A 21,116-nucleotide genomic window follows, 5' to 3' on the forward strand; every position below is an offset into this window, starting at 1 on the left:
AGTCAGTTTTTAAATCGAGGCAAGCTACTGACAAACAAGTTGATGGTACAGGGGTTTCAACAGTCTCGATTGAAGTAAGCATTTCGCAAATTCTATGGTCGTTATAACGATCTAGTTCGTCAATAAAACCTATCATCGGGTCAAATGCTGTCTGACGTGTTTCATACCGATTGTTAGGCCGTTCTTGGCACACTGATTTTGACTACGGATAAATCCGTTTACCTGTCAAGATATAGAGCTCACGGCGGTTGTGACCGGTCGACAGGGGATGCTTACTCCTCCTAAGCACCCGATCCCACCTCTTGTGTGTCCAGGGGTCCGTGTTTTCCCAACTATCTATTTTGTATTGCTTATAGAAGTTATGAGATTGATCACTATTCGTTATACTCACCTTTCATATGTAACGCGTAAATGTACATTGTAGCACACCAAAATAGAGATTTGGATGTCGGAATGATAGGTTCATATAAAGATATGGGTTTATTTTAAAGAATACAAATAAATCCTAAATGAAAGCTACAAAATCATTCATATTATGCATGGACATGTAGTTGTATTATGAGATATGAATATAATGCCAATAATGTTGTTGGGTTTTTTTTTTTACTAAAGTATTAATATATGTTACGATAGTAAATTATAGTATCAAAACTTATAGTAATTCAAAGTATCAAAGCTTTCACTATAGCAAATCAAGGTATCGATTTTGCTATAGTACTCTTTAAGTATACTAGTATTTGCTGTGAAAGATTTGCTATTGTAAAGTGCATTAATAGTCAATTAGGGTTTTATATGGTAGTTTTTATGTGCCTCCTATAAGTACATGTACAATGTTTATACTTTATCATAATGCAATTTGAGTGGGACACGGATTTTAGGTAATATCGAAAAATTTATTTTCTATTTTGTATAAATATACCTTATTCTCTGTATGTGTTAGAAAGGGACAGGGAGAGAGATTGATTCGTTTTATCTCTGAAACAATCAGATGCAACATAGGTATAGCTGAAGTATTGAGCCAGTATAGTACACAGAGAGGTAACATCTATATCCATAGGCTCCTCTATAAATAAAAAAGTATATTTCTTTCAACTGATGGGTTTTTTTCTTTAAATTGGTGAATATTTTTTTCAATCTGTTTGTTTGCTGACATTTGGATTTTTGTGTCTGGCAAATCTATGTAGATTAATGTTTCATGATTCGGAATTTAGAATTATTTTTGTGTATTCTGTTGTTTTATGTCCCATCCGAAAATGTTTACTCAAATAGAGACGTCACCAGCCTTAGGTATTCAAATATGTTTCAATATTTCTTAATCAGGTAGATCCTATGAATCTCTGAATAAAGAAGAAACTGTCAAAGGTATATAATTCTGCAATTATATGAACTGTTTAACATTTGAAGTTATTTGGATGTACCAGGAATATTTAATTTGCTTCCTGGGAAAACAAGATCATGTAGCCTAGAAGGAACCGTAAAATAATGTCTAAAATATATGTTAATTGTCGAAGACTACTCGTATATTTATATCATTGATGACATCCAAAGAAATAAAAAAGAAACTATCATTTACCAAAAACATAATTGAAAGAAAAATGTTGAGCGATTTTGATCATTTTCTATATTTTCTTGTTATACTATCAATAGTAGAGCACCCCAGCGAGGCAGTGATTGCTGTTGTAATAGTGGTGATAGGGATCCTGGTCGCTTTCTTGATGATCTGTATCATCAAACGACGGAAAGCCAAACAGGAAGAGGATGAGGTGGAAGCAGAGAGAAAGAATAGTGAAGAGGTTTGTTTCTTTGTATATTGTTTACGTTCCATTCAAGAATTCTTCACTCATGTAAAAACGTGACCGGCTTTAGGTGAAGTGCTACAGATTTTGATCTATACAAGGTGCATGATGCCCAGGGCCGTACAAGTGGGGACACTTTATCAAGGGAATACCTACAACGACACGGGTACTGGGTTTTTAAAGTCCGAGAGACTTGTGACGTCTACTTTTAATGCAGTTCGCTTTGCGAATGAACATCAATCATGAATGTTAATGATGTTAGGGTTCACGCAGTGGCAGGATCGAAAATTGAACACTAGCCCATTGGTTGCAAAGTAAACGGTTATCAATTGTTATGTCGTTCTTTACACGCAGATTTTTACTACAGATTACTCCGTTTACCTGATCGAGATAAAGGAAATGTGAAGATAACGAACATTGATCAACCTCATAACTTCTACAGGCAATACAAAATAGATAGTTGGGCAAACACGGACCCCTGGAGGAGTAAGCGTCCCCTGACGACTCACGACAAGTGTGATGGATCGACAGGGATGCTTACTCCTAGTAACCTGATCCCACCTCTGTTGTGTCCAGGGCTCCGTGTTTACCCATCTTTTGATTCGTCTTCTAATAGGGGTTTTGAGATTGATAAATGTTCTCTACACCTTTTCATTAATTGAAATAGTAAATATCTTTTAAAGTATTTTTTTTTGAGAGGGGATTTAGAGTATTAGTGAAATTGTAAAACGTGGAATCAATGTTCTAAAGTTGTAATAATGTTTCATACAATCAAAGCTTTGAATATGTTACCAATACATATCCCTAATAACCTATCAAAGTCTCCCATCACATCTGGTTTGCCAAAGAGAGAACAGTAGATGATATGCATTTTGTCTTTTACGTTTTACCCATTCTGATGAAGTGTCAAGTTTTTTTTCCATATTTAACTGATAGTTTGTTTTAATCATCGACAGAATTCATGGTATAAGCCTGGGTCGAGGCCTCTGCTGGTGGACTGTTAGTCCCCGAGGGTCTCTACAGCCCAGCAGCTAAGTACTTCGTTACTAGCTTGAAAATACGAATGTATATTTAATTGCTGTTATAAGATTTCGAAATTCATTTAAAAATTAAGGATTATCTCCCTCACGCATAGCTCTTATCCTTAGACGAATTTGACTCCACTTTTTTTGCACACTGTTTTTCCCTATAATAGCTCTAACACTTCATTGTTATTTCGGATTTCAAACATTTCGGTTGAGCATCACTGAAGAGACATTATTTGTCGAAATGCGCATTTGGTGCATCAAAATTGGTACCGTATAAGTTTTACATTGTAGCCTCCTTGTGTGGAGGGTGTTATTCTACAGAACACTTGCGTTTTGAGTGCGAGTCTGTAGGATGATTGTTGTGTAAGTGTGAGTCTGAAGAATGTTCTTTTGAGTGCATGTCAATGAGTTCGAAGAACATTCACAATATGTGGATAAAAATGTAAAGAACACTAGCTCGCAATATTACGTTAGGTTATGAGTTCAAGACCAGGATGTAACGGAACCGAGTCGTTTAAATATACGTAGCTAGCGATTATTTCTTCACCAACGTCTTAACATTATTGTAAAACAAAATACGATTGGAAGATTCTTACTCGTACATCAAATGCAAACATTAATTATTGTATCGAACTAAGCAATGTTCTGTTTTTATCGTAGGCTTATAACCCCCTGTACCTGGCTTCTCCACAGTCCTCCTGTATGGACCCACTCCTGATAGATGACATGGAGATCTGCTTTGAAAATTTGCGATTGATGGAGGTGATCGGAGAGGGGGCTTTTGGTAAGGTGCACAGGGGAGAATATCAACAGGAAGACGGGAAAATGTGCACTGTTGCTGTCAAAATGCTCAAAGGTTGGTGTGTAAAAGTTAGCTCAGGAAAGTTGGAATTAAAAAGTTATAGCGGCGTTTTTCTTCAGAGTTCATTTTTTAAAAAACAACATCAGATGCTTTCTTCCAGTATCTAATCAAGTTTTATATAAATCAACAGAAATGCAATGCATCGTTCCTTGTTATTGTCAAAGTAAATTTGAATACGAATTAAAGTGGTGAAGATGAACTGACATATTTATCTATCAAACTACTTCATAAAGTTTTTTTTTAAGTTTCAAGAGTTTTATTTATGAAACAAAACAAAACATATACAAATATACAAAACAAATGAAATACATATATAAGATACAACATGTATAAGATGGTTATTATTTTACCATGAAATCAAAATGGATACAGTATATGTCAAACAATTGTAGTTATTAATTTACATCAACATCATTTCAAGTGACAGAATAATACTGCGTATGAAATATATTTGGCAGTGTGTGTATAATAAAGATAAGTTTTTTTTTTTTCAAAAACGCCACGCTGCCACAATGAGTCCACACATATCACGACAGTTCATATCCGACTCATTGGGCAGCTCTATTAGAGGAGAGGATCCTCTGAATAGTGGCTTCAGATATAACACAAGTATAGGCAGGGTGAAGATAACGAACAGTGATCAATCTCACAGATATAATACACAGATATACACATGAATACATACATATGCGTGCATACATATAATAGCAGTAGTAACGATGTTTAAATTTTATATGTTAAAAATATTGATATAAAGAATTTCATAGTATAACTATAGATTGGATACAAGATTTTGAAAAGGTTTCTGTTCTTTTGTTTTATATGAAAACCTGAGAACTTGACAGTGCGATATCAGGTATTCAATGATGGAGCGAATTACAAAATCACTTATCTCATTAACCTGTACAACTCTACAATACATCTTACATTTATAAATTCTAAATGCAATAAAAGAAAGAAAATAGTTATACGCAGGTATGTTAAGGCAGGTCATGCTTCATTTATGCACATAAACTGCATAATTTTTAAAACCTGTCTTACACAGAGAGAGGGAGCTACTAACTCTTAAAAACTATTTTGGTTGTTTACATGAGAACATTTTGTATCATAACAACATGACAAACATGCGCTTCCGTATGACGTCATTGCATGACTTATAAAAAGAACATGGAGGTACCTTAATAGAAAATGTAAAAGTAACACATTATCTCAAGATTTAAATATTGGTCTAACTGGCGATAATGACGGTAAAATACCCATAGTATATAAGAATTACTGAAAGAATCCTACCACTTTCAATAAGAAATAATTATTGAACATTTAAACACGAAACCATCTAGCCCATGTTATACATTTTACACTGATGCTATGCAGTTTTCTTTAAAAGTTTTCTTAACAGACAATTATATCAGTAATTACCGTGTACATTAGTTTATGACCTTTCAAACGGTGTATAAAAAGTATCTAAAAGTATACGACCTAATGTGCTACTTTTGCAGTTTTATTTCAGTGTGTGACAGAGGAAAATCGAATAGACATGCTAAATGGAATGTTTTCTCCGTTAAACAAAATTGTCAATGAATGATATTAACATACTGTCTTAATATCAATAAATTCTCAGCGTTTCACATATATATTCCATATATTCCATGTCATATATTTCAAATACTCCACATTTTGTCGATATTTGCATGACACACATAAACAAATTCCTTACATGTGTCAACGGCACTCGATGTATAGTCATGACGTCATCAGTTTACTTTCATATCGATCAGACAGAAATTACACAACAGCAATATAGCATTTCGAATTTCGTTGGATTTCAGTAGCTGCATGGTTTATTTTATGCATAAATAAAACTTGAATAAAAAATAAAATCGGAATTTAATATATACTTAGTGATATACTTATTTCAATTATGACGTCACATTGTTTCGCGGATTTTATCCCAGTAAAAATTTTCATAACCTGCCTTAACGTACCCGTGTATATCTTTATCAATTCAGTATTATCTAAACAAAACCCAACAGCAATATGTTTCCAAGTAATTGTGAAATTAATACAGGTACTTGCGACCTTTCATATATGTTGTACATTAATACAATCAAAAATAAGGTGTTTTTATGTTCTACACAGTTTACATTATTTGTTACGCTAATAAGGAGATTATTACTCAATAAGTTGTGTATTAGTTTATAATTAAACTCTGCTAAAGATTTGCCTTCAATGTATTTAACTTTCACTAAAAATATTGATTCCCATTCCTTTTTATCTGTTATTTGGAACTCTCTACTTAACTTTGTAAGCGAGGGTTTTTGGAATTTATGTTTTATCAAAGTAGAATAGAAAATTTTAAGTTTTATGTTGTAAACATAAATTTTTATCAATATTTTTGATTCAATATAGGGAATTTTAGAAAAATCATATCTGAGTTCAAATTTAAAAAAAAATACATGTCTTATCATCTTATACTCGCATAGCCAGTTCGATTTCTTAGTAAGACAATCATAAATTTGTTTACCTGATTTTATTAACCCTTCCTCATTAAAAATGTCTTTAACATATCAAATTCCACTTTTTATCCAATCATCAAAAGATACTGATTTATCTTTGAAGAGAAAATTCGCATTTGACCATATTGGCTGTAGAAGGAATTTTTCAGTGGAGTTAAGAGTTTGGTTTGTGTTGTCGTGACAAAGGTTGAAGCAAGAAAACACCTGTTTATAAAACACTGGGAATTTTTTAAGAAGGCCATAATTGTTAGTTGATGTTTCAGAAGTCTTACCTAAATAATCAATGTCAAGATTTAAAGTTTTGCTGAAACTTTCTGCATATTTTTTAATGATGTGATTACTTGTAATAAGGCGTGGAATCCACATGTCTTCTAATGCTTTAAGTTTAGACTCTATATCGACTACACTTATTCCTCTATCTTTAATATCCCCTATCAATGTGTTCCTTTTGATTCTATCTTTTTTATTCTATAAAAATTATACATCAACCTATTGATGTCTTTCATGAACTTAGGATCGGGTAATTCTAAAATGCTTGCAACATAAGTAAATTTTGATAAACCCAATGAGTTAATGATTGTACATTTTCCAAATAATGATAGTTTTCTTCTTTTCTATGATTCAAATAACATTTCAATTTTGTGATACATTTTCATCCAGTTTTTATTGTAACATTTAATCTTATCTTGACCTATATAAATATCTAAACATTTTACGGCTTTCTCAGTTACCTTTATTACCTCTACTGTTTCAAGCTGGTTTCTCAGGTTTCCGAGTAAAATACATTCTGTTTTTTGTGAAATTTATTTTTGACCCTGCTAATTCACATATACTTTTAATGGTGTTTATTGCATGTTTTAGAGAATCGGTATCACTTAAAGCCAGTGTCATGTCGTCTGCATGTTGAATATTCTTAATTTCATTTTCTAAGTTTTTATTTTTTAAAACCGTGAATCGAATTATTAGATTTTATTTTATCTGATAGAATTTCCGCAACAAATAGGTATAAAATCGAGGAAATTGGACAGCCTTGCCTAATTCCCCTGTGCATAAAGTTATAAGAAAATATTAAACCCAATGAATTTTCTAACACCGGGGTTTTGATAACACAAAATGCACTTTTTGTATAGAATTTGCAGATAAACCGGAAGAAAAAAGTCTTTTAACGGAGATTGATGCCATGAAGCAGCTGGGATCTCATCCTAATATCGTGGGCATGCTAGGTTACTGTACCAAACTGTCCTCCCTCTGTCTTCTCATGGACTATTGTCCTCTGGGTGATCTCCGGAAGTATTTGCTTAACTGCAGACACCAGGTCAGTAATATACTTCTGAACAGACATATTATCTCTCTACATCTATATATTGATGTTTCATATCAATTGTTAGACTGTTCTTTACATACTGATTTTGATAACGCATCACTCCGTTTACCTGATTAAGATATATCGCTCATAGCGGGTTGGCTCGCTCGACATGGGGTGTATACTTCTCCTAGGCACCTGAAAATTAAAGTATCATAGTGAAAATCACATAGATAACAGCTAAGAAGCCTCGCGTTTTGTAAGTGTAATCTGTTACTTCTTATGTGCAAACCAATATTAACTATTCTGGAAGTTTAGACATTCCTTAAATAACACTTCGGCATACTATCTTCCAAATCTGCCTAAATGTATTTTTGCAATGTTGTTTTAAAACATACAGGACAAAGACATTAACTAAGAATACAAGATATAGCAGTTCCCTCGTCTCATAACAATTATATTAACCAGAAATTGTATATCTGACATGGCAATAGAACGTCGCTTTGCCTAATTTTGTCTAACATATACACAAATGATGAAATATGGGTATAATATTACCATAAGGGAAAACGTAATGGTGAAGGAATATATTAGATTCCAGATGTTTGTTAATTCGAGTTGATAAACATGAAGTGTCACCGGAGAATGTAAAGGGAAGTATAATAATATGCATACCACTCAGCAAAGGAATTGCTAAAATTCGGTCGAAAATTTAATGAACAATTCATGCACTGGTAATATTTTTAGTTCACTAGTTGATATATTTAGAGAAGTTTTGCGAATGTATGTGTACGGGTATTTGTACGTATAGAGGGGAGATTGCGGAAGTTTGCATGTTATGTCATCGGTTTGTCTGATTGAAAAATATTACACGTCACAACAAACTTGTAAATGTATCAATTACAAGTAATTATTCACTTGTAGGTTACGTGTTACAAAATTAAAAAATACCGAAATAGTATTTCTGTAAACATAAGGACAGCATCGATTTACACAAATGATGTGAATTATGATTTCGTAGACGGATTTAATGAACTACGTATAGTTGATGTAGGAGATACATGTATTATCTGTAATTTACTTGTTGATTTACAAAATACTAGCACATATACTACCTTTAAGTTACCTGTTAATGTATAAGATACTGTTACTACCTGTAGTTTACCTGTTCCTATACAAGGTACTAGTAGATAATTTACCTTCGGAAGGTCGGTGGTCTCTTCCCAGGTACATTGTACAGTATAATTTGTCCAAACCGGCCTCTGAGTACTCCGGCGTTCTGTCAATTCCGGCCACAAAATATAGTCCCTAACATTTCTTTAAAATATCCTTTATTAATAATTCCCTGTACTCCGGATACTGCGTATTCTGTATATCGGCCGGCTTACACAGTCCCAACTGCTATCAATTAACTTTAATTATCCTGTGTAAACCGGCCCCTCGACGATACACCACCCTAATTGTTGCGGTCAATTGTATTCGGTGTACACAAGGTCCCAACTGCTCGTAATTAGCTCTAATTACCGCATTTAAACCAGCCACCCCACAATGACCAACCTGTCGGTATTCGGTCGATCACACGCGGTGTACACAAAGGGTGTCTCAAGGGAAGCCACAGGTAAGTAAAAGAGTGCAACTGGCGAGGAGTCGCGATCAGTTTAAAATAAAACCTGATTTTTAGGGGGTGCACTTTTCAATTATGACAGCACCACGCACGAGGTAATGGCGCTCCCCCTAACGACAGAGACGAGAACTGACATTAAAAGATAAAGTTCAATTAATCGATGAATTCGATACATTCTTGGAATGAAACAAAATCGGCAACAATCCCGTTATGTTTTCCAAAAGCAGGGTTTCCCCTCGTGGACTTCTCGGAGCTCTACGGCGAGTCAGACAGTGATGATATGCAGTTAGCTAGCACAACTCTCCATGTCCGGTCGATCACTCGGCATTGCATTAGTTTCCGTTTCACAAATTGAGACAGTTGAAAGCGATACATTTACAATGAAAGCTGGGAAAGACAAATTTTAAACGAACACAACACAAACTTGACGAACGTACATAATGTAGCACTTGATAACGGCGATGATATAGACGAAATCGACAATTTACCAAGAGAAAATTGCGCGAATAATTCCCAGATTTTAAACTGTTTAATAAAAATTGAAACTTTTTCAAATGAGCACGACAATAAAACACTGACATTTATATTTTTACATTTTGAATTCTTTTGTAATATATTAAAACGTTAGCAATCATTACACACGTATGCATAGATAGTGAATACAAGGGAAGCAACTCTCATTATTGTCAACATTCTGCACTCCGGACTCTGTGCAAACCGGCCAATATCTTTGGAACCACACATAGCCGGTTTAGACAGATTATACTGTATCTGGGTTCTCTCTTCCACCAATAAAAATTGGGTGCCACCAGATAATTAAAAAATTATTGAGTGTGGCAGAAACACAGCAAAACAATCAATGAAATAGAAGATATTGTTATTGCATGAACTTTATCTGTTGATGTAGAAAGATATTGTTCCTACATGAACTTTACCTATTGATGTAGAAAATATTGTTACTACATGAACTTTACCTTTTGAAGTAGAAGATACCGATACTATATGAACTTTACCTGTTGATGTAGAAGATACTGGTATATATTCTACCTGATGTTTACCTATTAATGTTGGGGACCCTTGTACTATTGTAATTTCACCTTCTATGAGGCAGGGGCTCGGGGGGCCGCCTTTAGGCCCCCAGTGGGTCCAGGGCGAAACACTAGTTGGGGCCCAGGGGGCGAAGCCTCCGGAAGCTCCTGGACTTTACAGGGCTGGAAATATGTCTCCTATTTAGTCATTTGTAAAGTAATTCAAGCAATCAAACGATTTTTTCAATTATTTCTCCGGGAGTGGAAGAAATTATTGCTTCTTATATCGTTTAATACATTTTACTAAAAAAGATACCACGATTTACCTTAAATTTGAAAATTTTAGGGGGGGGGGGGACGGGGGCGCCGGCTTAAATCCGCCACTGACTGGTACTTATATATTATGTACCACTATAAGATAAGATGTTGATGTAAAAGATACTGGTACACACAGTTCCTGAAGTTTACTTGTTGATCCATGACATATATATTTCTTAGATGATGAAAGCGAGTGATAGGATGAAGTTAGGATCAGATAGCGGTATCAGTCCAGGGTGTGACAGAGGACAGGCCGCCGCATTCTGTAAGTTACATGTATCAAGTTATATGTATCAATTTTGCAAATTAAAAGGAGGAATGTAGCTAGCCTTGTTTACACACTCAGATAATGCAACAACAGAAATAGACAAAGTGAAGCATATCATGACCTTTGATGACTTTGATGTAATGTTCCTTATCAAGTAACTTCATGGATGCAAGATAACGTCTAAAGATTCAACACAAAAAAGTGGGAAAATGCATCTTTTTTCGAGGTTTCATTATTGATCTGAAATACAATCATGACTGTTACCCTCTCAGCATCAATGTGTCGATCTAAAGTGTTTCCCCGAGAATCTGTAGCAATTCCATCCTACCAATAGAGGTAAAGGTTCATATCTCCTAAATGTATATGCAATCGGTGGTTGGTATTGTAATAGTTATCTGAGGAATTGTAGTAAAATGTCGGAGATAAGGTTTGCGTTGTAAATCACACACACTGTTTCTTTCTTTCAGTCCCTCCTGAATCTGACATACTGGAGGTGGATTCTACACATTCCGAGAGTGATGGTAAGCTTTTGTTACAAAATATAAGTCGAAGTTCTCGTATTTACATGCAAATGGTTTGATAAAACTGCCACAAGGAACTTAAATCACGACTTGAGCTTTAACAAGAATTCCACTTTTAATCCGATGTATCTTTATATTATGTTTTAAATTGGAACTATATAGTGGTTCACACCACTTACATCTGAAGATGAGATGTTTGTCATTGTGGTCCTAAGCTTCACGTAACTATTATGCATCAAACAGTGTACAAAATTACTTTGTCAAAGTATTTATCATACTGAGTTTTAGAAGGTTGTATTCAATATGATAAGAACAAGGTTTGGGTTATCAAAGTTTATGGAGACCACTTTTTAAACTGTAAATTGTGACAAATAAAGGGGAGGGATGGGTTACAGCCGTATTTGATGTTTCTTTCTCTCCCAATTATGATACAACTAATTTCGATAAGTTCAAGACAATTGAAGTAAAAAAAAAAAAAAAAAACGTTAAGAGAAAAGTAACAAGTTGATTAGAAAAGAAACCAAAAAGAAATAATCAAAAGATAAAAAACCAACAAAAAAATCCCGGACACCTAGAGATACATGTGAAATCACGATAAATCAAACAATAATGTAAATATCTTCTGACAAGTGACAGCGTGATTGAGAGAGAGAGAGAGAGAGAGAGAGAGAGAGAGAGAGAGCAACAATGTATGTGACCAACAGGAGGAGGAGAAACAACTCACAGCTCTAAATCCTAAATAATGTTAGGAAAACATCTTTCATTTCAATTTATTTGTTCAGTAGCACATTTCCACCACAGTTCACTGCTACTATAACGAATGTGGAGAGGAACCAACCTATAGATCTAAATTTGACCATAAAAGAACGACCTTTGTATGCATAAACGTTACGTTGTCGAAATTTATTTTCAGAATCTTGAATCTTGACTGTAGTACATTTTCTATTCATTTCTTATATTGACACCATGGCTTGAGAACCATAATGTGTTGTGTATCCCATGTATTCAGAGGAAAATAACGCATGCTGTATTAAGAAAAATGTAGGTCATTGATGTTACATGTACAAATAACAGGAACGCAACGTGATAAAGATGACATGAAATTTCTGATTGGTATGCTGTGACAATCTACAATCACATGCCAATTAGTTTTATAAATACAAAATGATTGAGTATTTATGATATCAGATAACGTAATATAGTTAAGAGTGTACTCATGTTACTGTTAAATTTCCAATCTGCAGAGTCGGAATCTTGTATTCAAGAGGCGACATTGTTGTCGTATGCCCGCCAGATAGCCATTGGAATGGTGAGAACATTACTTTGATATCAATAAATACAATAGAACATTATGCATATTATGCTAATTCCATCATATATATGGTACAAAATAGACAGGCCATGAGAAAATACACAGAGTGCATCAATCCCAGTATCATTCAAATTATATTTTAGGTAATGAACCGGATATAACATGATAATGTGAGAATGCATGACAAAGGAGTGATATGACACGAGAAATAAACACGACATAATAAATACCAATGATTTGTATATACAGCGCTCCCTCGATGTATTGCCAACCTTTGTTCAAGATCAATTTGATGAGGCAGGATGGCAATATAACGAAATTACCATTCCCGACAAGTCACTGAGCAGTCAGAAGAAATTCAATTCAGTAAACTGCTCTAAAAGAACAGATGTGTACGTGATTATTGATTGGTGTTAGATAATTGGTAGTTATCCTATAACATTAGACCATTTGTTTTTGAAAGTCAGTGGCGTATGGCTTTATGCGGGATTGACATTATGACGAGGGTGTTAACATGGGGGGGAAGCTGTTCTTTGGGGGAATTTCAGGCAATAAGCGGGGGTGGCATTCAAACAGGGGAGGGGTCAATATATAGAGGGAACACTGTATATTGCATGTATTAATGTAGTAATGCATGACAAAAAAGTTATCTGCTTTTTATTCTTTTAAAGTTTTCTATTTCCCTTGAGAAAATTATTTGTCTATTACTGCCTTGTTCTTGTGATGTATTTAGGAATTTCTGTCTCAGAGGAAGTTTATCCATAGGGATCTGGCAGCCAGAAATATTTTAATGGTGGATAGTCGCAGACTGAAAATCTCGGATTTTGGTCTGACACGTGACATTTATGAAACTAACATGTATCAGCCGACATCATCACGTAAACTGCCCTATAAGTGGATGGCCATTGAGTCCATATTCGATCAAATTTTTACAATAAAATCAGACATGTAAGTCTTTGAAAACTTAACAGTAAATTAAAATGAATGCTTATAACAAGATCCAATCAACGCCTCTCAGGAAGTAATATCTTTACCATTTCATTGCTTTAAGGATTTGTTTTATTTCTATCTAAGTTGGTCATTTGGAATAGTTCTGTGGGAAATCGTAACACTGGGTGGAAGTCCTTACCCGGGTATTCCTAATGAAGATTTGTTCCGTCTCCTGAAAGATGGCTACCGCATGGATAAACCTGAGAACTGCTCCGCAGATATGTATGTGTTTTTCTGTTCAGTGTTACTTCACCTGAGTTACTTAGGAAACCTATTGCTATCTGTTTTTGTCCATCGTCGTTAGTCATCCGACATGTGTCGGTCGTAAAAGTTTGAACATTTCAGCTTCTTCTCTAGAACGTCAGAACTAATTTTAAAAAAACTTTTCGTATAAAAAAATTGTTATAATGGAACAATTATTATGAATATCATGGTATCTAAGATCCTAGGGCCTGAGGGGTATGGCCAAAACCATCGAAATAAGTGGAATCTTCAAATATCTTCTTTACTCCTGGACGTCAAGCAGTAAAACGTTTGGCATGATTATAAGGCACAATGATACCTTATTAAAAACATTGAAATGTATTACCCCTGGGTTCAAATCAAATCACTAATTGACAAGTCAAATAGAAAACCGCAATTCACTTAGATATCATAAAACATACTCTTTTATAAAAGAATTGTAGATTATAAGCTGTGTTTTGTAGTTCTATATTAAAATCACTAAGGTAATGTTTGATAAAGTCAGAAATATGCATACTCAGATGACAGTTGAAACAGTGGGTGTATGATATGAACTTGATTTTTGGTTGAGAATTATGAAACCTCTATAGTAATATGTTATTTGTATATAAGAAATAAGTGCGTCCCAATATGATAATGCAAATGAATTACTGATGTTGATATGATTATAGATACTAACCAATGAGGTTAAATATAATGTGATTATAGATACTAAGTAATGATGTTGATATGATTACAAGTACATAATACGAATCTTGATATGATTATAATTACTAAATGCGGATGTTGATATGATTATAAGTACTAGATACTGATGTTGACATGATTATAGATTTCAAATACCCATGTTTTGTTTAAATGTTGTTTTACGCCTTATTCGAAAAAAGTTGCTCATTTAGAGATATCACTATCTTGTAGGTATAATTATATAGATACCTAAAGATGATTTCAATATTACAGATACCAAATGATGCTCTCTGCGTGGCATCCAAATGCACAATGTAGGCCGAGTTTCAGCGACCTCCGACAAAAACTGGAATCCATGTTGGAGGCAACCGAATCATATATCAACTTGTCTGTCAGCGTATCACAAGACTATTATACGAACGACAACTCATCGAGGTAAATATGTGTAGAGAGCATATTACAGGTATCAAAATCGGTGGAGTTTAATTGCAGTCAAGTCAGTGGTGTTCTTAAATAAGTTGATATCATCGATGTACATTGTATCGATATCATATTAAAATTAAACAGTTGCATAAATTCTACGTTTATTTAGATTGATGAAAGATGAAGATATTAGATTTTGACTATAGATAAATACATGTAGTGATCTTTTAATTTCTAAATCTATAACAATGTGTTCTTTCCGATACTCTTTGTCCAATCAGTCGATGAATAACTCGGACTAGGATTTTCATTTAACGAGAAATCAAAACATTTCTTTTAGATTATAAATAATCTCCCAAACAGTTAGCGAGCCTGTGACCGCCTTGATCTGAGAGACCGTTCACACTAACGAAGTTCAGTGCGTATTATATGAAGACCTTGACTAATGAGACGCCGCTGCTGTGTATCCGCACTATCAATTTTTACTACAAATGTATCGATCTTGGAAGATTAAAGCCATATCCCCATCTCTCTACCAATTAGTTGATATAAATCGTGTCAAAGCAGTTATAGTAAATGATAAGCCTTTCAAGAGTAGTAAGATAAAAACAACATCTCATTCATGATATATAATGACACAAATAGCCAACGATATTAAAGCCTTCGCCATCAAAAGTCACGTAGATGATGTAGTGGTGTGATTGTTAAGTTCATAAAATGTTTAAAATAACACTCACCTTGAGAAAAATTCTAAGAAAAATCAGCTCATTCATATATGAATTGGCGTGTTGTCCTGTAGCATGATTTGTTGAATTTAAAATCAATTCAGTTAATTCAGGTATTCCCATGATCAAGTTCATCATTTCCAATAAGAAGCTGGGCGTTGCTGTGTCAGTATAAAGTTTACACCGAAACAACAATTTCTGTTAGGATAAGGGAAGGGGTGTATTTGCATGGATTACCAGCACATAATGATGTATTAGTATCCCATCAGGTTAGCCCAATAGTCCGTCGTCACCACCATTCCTCGGTCCAATACACCGAGTATTCTAAGACAATATGATAAAAAGGCTTTATCATGTGTGTTGGTAATCTACATGTAGACAACACTACAAGAATGTACCTAGTCTGTGTACGAGAGGTGATTAAATCGTTCCCAAACTATTTCTATACGTACATAACCAGTCATATCAGAATGGATTTTGGCACACATGTTCAAAACATGTACTACATGTAGCATTAGTTACATAATGATTTGTGTCATATTTGTGACATCACGATGTAACAATGAAGTCAAGTTTTCGATGCCTGTGACAAAAAATTGAGGATTCTGTCGTGTTTGAGCAGGGAAGAATTATAACGCTATAAGAGAAACTTGTTAAATCCTTTATGGAAATATATACAATCCTCTACATAAAGATTACGGCAACAAAGGACTTGTCAAAGGATCACAATAAGAGAGTGGATGAAGTGTTGTAGTAAGGAAGGTGAAGATAACGAACAGTGATCAATCTTATGACTCCTATAAGCAATACAAAATAGAGAGGTGGGCAAACACAGACACCTGGATATACCAGAGGTGGGATAGGTGCCTAGGAGGAGTAAACGTCCTGTCGACCGGTCACACCCGCCGTGAGCCCTATAACTTGATCAGGTAAACGGAGTTATCCGTAGTCAAAACCAGTTTGCCAAGAACAACCTAATAATCGGTATGAAACACGTCAGACCACATTTGACCAAATGATGGGTTGTATGGGAAACTAGATCGTTATAACGACCATAGAATTTGCCAAATGCTGACTTTATACGAGACTGTTGGAACCCCTGCACCATCAACATGTTTGTCAGTAGCCTGCTTCGATTTAAAACTGACCATAAGCAGAACAAGCTCTTGCGTATCGAATCTGTAGAGAGATGGTTAAATATAATGTTCATACTGGGTGTCTATTGATTTTAGTACAGGAAGGGATGTGTCTCTGGTTGAACAGTGTTCGTAATGAAATGTTGGCGAGTCACTAGAAATACATGAAGCCAATTATTTTAACATGTCATATGACACTGTGCAGGAGATGTTGACCAGTAACCTTGGAATGCGACAAGTTTGTGCAAGGTCGGTTCCTTGCCTTCTGCCGGAGCAAATGACCATACGGGTAATTGTTACGTCAATAGATATATAAATGAAGGAAATTTGTTCAGGAATAAGATTGTAACATGTGACGGAACATTTATTCGTTTCTATGAACCAGATAGTGAACAACAAAGTTCATCCGTTATCTCCATCGCCATTGGAATCACGCGTAACGAAGTAAGCGGGAAAGGTTTTGCTCATTGTTTTCTGTGACATCAACGAAATTATTCTTAATCACATGGTTCCCCCTAAAGAATTCAGTTACTGAAGATCATTATGTGCGTGTTATCAAATCGGATTTGATGAGAACCATGAAGGGAAAGATTGAATCTAAACTCGATTCATTCTGCACCAAGACAACGCACCTAGTCATTGTGGTGAACACCATGGAAACACTGCGTATAAGAATCCTAACCTACTTCCCTTACAACCCAGATTTAGCAAATTGTGACTTCTGCCTATTTCCAGTTTTTAACGATAACCTGTGGGGAGATATGTATGAGACCCAGGGTGGTCTTGGTACTGCTATGAATAGTGCGCTACGTAGCATGTCACGAGATGACTGGGATCAAGTGTATCGGGCATGGATAGATCGATGGCTGACAATAAACTCGGAAACCCACTTTGATTTGTATTTTGTTAGTTATTGAAACAGTTCGTGAATTATTTGATCACCTCTTGTATCGTATACTTACATGTAAACAACACGGTAAGAGGGAATACGCCTGTATTGCGTATCTACATGAACAGAACATGGTAACAGCGTACACAATATGTGTATTGTTTATCCATATGTAGTAGGCAATATGAATCAAGTCTATGTGCATGGGCGCACCACAAAAAGAGATGTACTCAGTCGCTATATTGTATACCCTTATGTAATCAACACGATAAGAAGGAAGTCTCGTCCCATCAAGCGTCAAGACTGATCTGAATTAGTTCAGAGTTCAGATCAGTCTTGACGCTCGATGGAAACAGACTTTTCTATTGCCACATATTACACTCAATAATTCTAATATGTAGACGTTTTGTTTGTTATCAGCTTTTGTAGTTTAGTTGTAGTTTTGGATTCCTTTTCTGTTTAGTTTTTACTTTCCTATTTAAATATCCTATCGTCCTGAGGAAGGGACAGGTTGTTCCGAAAATTTGACAATTCACTGTTGTTCGTGTCGTTGGTCATTTTAAGCGCTCTATCTATCTATCTATCTATATATATAACACGCAACAGCAGAGTACCTAAGCTGTGCCATGTGTATTCACATATAGGCAATACGTAAAGAGGGAATCAGGACTGTGGTGTCCATCTACATGTAGATAATACGAAAAGAGGGCGCTCATTCTGTATTTAAATGTAGATAAGAGTGCATTCAGTATGTTTATTGTATATATGCATAAAGACAACAACATAGGAGGATACCCAATAGGTGTATTGCCTATCTGCATGTAGACAATATGTATTGTGTATCTATATGTAAACAATACACGAAGAACTGCTTAGGATTTGTCAAAAAATACAATTTACGTTTAGTATGATAACGTTCGTTATTATCTAAGCACAGGGTTTGTACTAAGTAAGCATGTTTGCAAAACTTTATAATTGAAACTTAGAATGAGAAATTGTGTTATGTTTTGTTGTTTTAATTAGATGTTACATTTTATTAATATGGAGGATCGTTATATAAATCGCCTACACAGTGTGATCACTGTCATGATATCTGTATGAAGTTTACAAAGGACTGTGCATGTTAAGGGTTGTATTCGCACACCAGAATTCATCAGATTTCACAGTATTGTTATTTCAAAGTTAAGTGTAAGAGTTCCTGTTCAGTTGTTGATTGATAAAACATGTTGCTTCTCCAGAGCTGCGTTCTATGTAGTCTGAATGAAAACCCCATTAAAATTAGAATGCTTTAAGAAAATTTCAGTCAAATGTTGAAATCGACGTTCAAGTAGTCCAAATGACTGAATTCTGTAGAATTATATTGTACATAATCTGTTTAGATGAAGTAAAATTCAATCTTTCTTTAAAGTTTTAGAATTCAAATAAAGTTGTGACGATTATAATATTTACATACTAATTATTCTTGCAGAATGTTTAAGGTCCTTATAATAGAATAATATATGTCTTTTCATTTAGGGGCACAACTCCCTGTTCCATGCCTGATAGTGTAACGGACAGCACAGGAAGCAGAATTTCATCATACTTCGTCATGAATGCTCAAGGGGAGACAAATCCATCCCCAGTAGTTCCTAACACTTACTTGGCCTTACCACAGAACATGTCAACCCATCCAAACGAGTGTCAACATGGACTGAAGTCAGTCAGTGGTTATAACACTGAACAATGTGACATGTGTAGAAGTATACCATGTGCCTTGTGTAAAAGTGACTCTATAAACACACAGGATGACCTTCCCGCTGTGTATCATCTAAAGGACCTATCTACGTCGAGGAATTGTCAACAAGGAAGTAAAGCTGTATATACTGAAACGGATGGGAAAGTCGATTCTGAGGTTCATCCCAGTGTTATGATTATTACGTAGAATATATAAATCCTGCCTTCATCCTTAGAAATCATCAGCTCCCATTGACGTACATGTACTGGTATTTCTTTCCGTTCTTAATATAACGTGCCTGACTGAGAGACGAAAAACCCGGAGTCAGTGACATTCCTTAGCATTTGCGTTAAGATTAATATTCAATGGATATAAATCACACCACCTGAAATGTGAAGTGCCAGAAACCTTGATCTAATAATTGATATCCAAATATATATGCCTTTGAACTTGTATGTTGTTTTGCACCCCTTTGGAGACTATTTTACTCAGATATATACGTCACCAGGTGTGAATGAAATGCCACATATTTTCACCCATGCGTGGCGCGCAGGCAGTTTATGATTCTGCAGATGCATATCGTGATAAAGGACCTCCTTTTTACAGTAATATCGGGGGGGGGGGGGGGGGGCTTTCACTTCTAATGTCTAGCGCTTGGCAAATGAACAATCAGTACCTATGTTAAATTTAGGTTTGGCACGGAAGATACTGAAAACTACATAGGTTCATAAAGAATGTTGTCTTTCGTCATAACTCCCCAATATTTTGAACAAAAATACTGTATTTTTACGTAATTGTTTTCGAAAAATTAAAGAACACTTCAGAATAAACGAGAAAGTGATAGGACTCTTTCCCAATACTGAAAGACGGAATAGACATCGTTCATATAAAAGACCAAGTATAAATGATGTCACGTTTGATTACGTCAACAGACAATTAGGTACAAATCATATTTGCACAAAACTTTTCTATGTTCCATTTAGAGTTTTATATACGTTATTTGAAGATTGATTGATTGATGTTTTCCGCCACACTCAACAATTTTTCAGTTATCTGGTGGCGCCCAGTTTTTATTGGTGGAAGAGAAAACCCTGATACAATTTACATGGGAAGAGCCCACCGACCTTCCGAAAGTAAACTGGGAAACTTTATCACTTACCGGCGCGAGCGGGATTCGAACCCGCGCCGACAGAGGTGAGAGGTCATTTGGTTTTAAGCGCTATGCTCTAACCACTCGGCCACGGTTAGAAGAAGTCACAGCTAGTCTATACTTGGATTTTTCAACACCTGAATATAGACTGAACTCTATGATAATGGATGTTGCCAATCGCAGGCTCTTTAAACCACCATGGGTCATGAATGGTATTCCTTCCAAATCATGCCGTGACCTCCTTAAGTTCAAATTTACAAACAAAGGAATAGATGCCGTCAACATAAGCAACATTCTTCGTCATAAAAGAGTTCAGTCGTGTGTTCCAGTTTATTTCAAGTTCAAGTCTACACCCAGTATTTCTACAAATATACTTCTACTATTGCATGCAAACTTTTTTTATTATCAACAAACTTTACAATGCCTAGATTTAGACCATCTTATACTTAGTTCATCTACGTGATTTTGTTCCTCATCTTCTTTCAACTATACTCCAACTGTACATATCATTACTGGTGATGTTGATATAGTTGAAAATGAGGACCTCAAATCACTTATTCTAAAAGGTCAGAAATACAGAGAA

The 21,116-nt window shown here is 35.1% G+C and overlaps 1 protein-coding gene across 1 annotated transcript in view; it reads left to right on the plus strand.

The window, feature by feature from the left end:
* Positions 1-19,992, plus strand: part of LOC125658799 (tyrosine-protein kinase receptor torso-like) — a 55,665-nt gene extending 35,673 nt beyond the window's left edge. The window contains exons 13-23 of the mRNA XM_048890220.2: positions 1,321-1,362; positions 1,648-1,793; positions 3,485-3,680; positions 7,333-7,517; positions 10,656-10,740; positions 11,211-11,264; positions 12,509-12,573; positions 13,310-13,524; positions 13,651-13,788; positions 14,770-14,931; positions 19,185-19,992. Coding sequence (XP_048746177.2) covers positions 1,321-1,362; positions 1,648-1,793; positions 3,485-3,680; positions 7,333-7,517; positions 10,656-10,740; positions 11,211-11,264; positions 12,509-12,573; positions 13,310-13,524; positions 13,651-13,788; positions 14,770-14,931; positions 19,185-19,590 — 1,694 coding nt within the window. The 3' untranslated portion in view covers positions 19,591-19,992. The remainder of the gene's footprint in view (positions 1-1,320; positions 1,363-1,647; positions 1,794-3,484; positions 3,681-7,332; positions 7,518-10,655; positions 10,741-11,210; positions 11,265-12,508; positions 12,574-13,309; positions 13,525-13,650; positions 13,789-14,769; positions 14,932-19,184) is intronic.
* Positions 19,993-21,116: the final 1,124 nt, after the last annotated feature.

The sequence above is a fragment of the Ostrea edulis genome, chromosome 9 (genome assembly GCF_947568905.1).
Source record: "Ostrea edulis chromosome 9, xbOstEdul1.1, whole genome shotgun sequence".
NCBI classification, from domain to species: domain Eukaryota; kingdom Metazoa; phylum Mollusca; class Bivalvia; order Ostreida; family Ostreidae; genus Ostrea; species Ostrea edulis.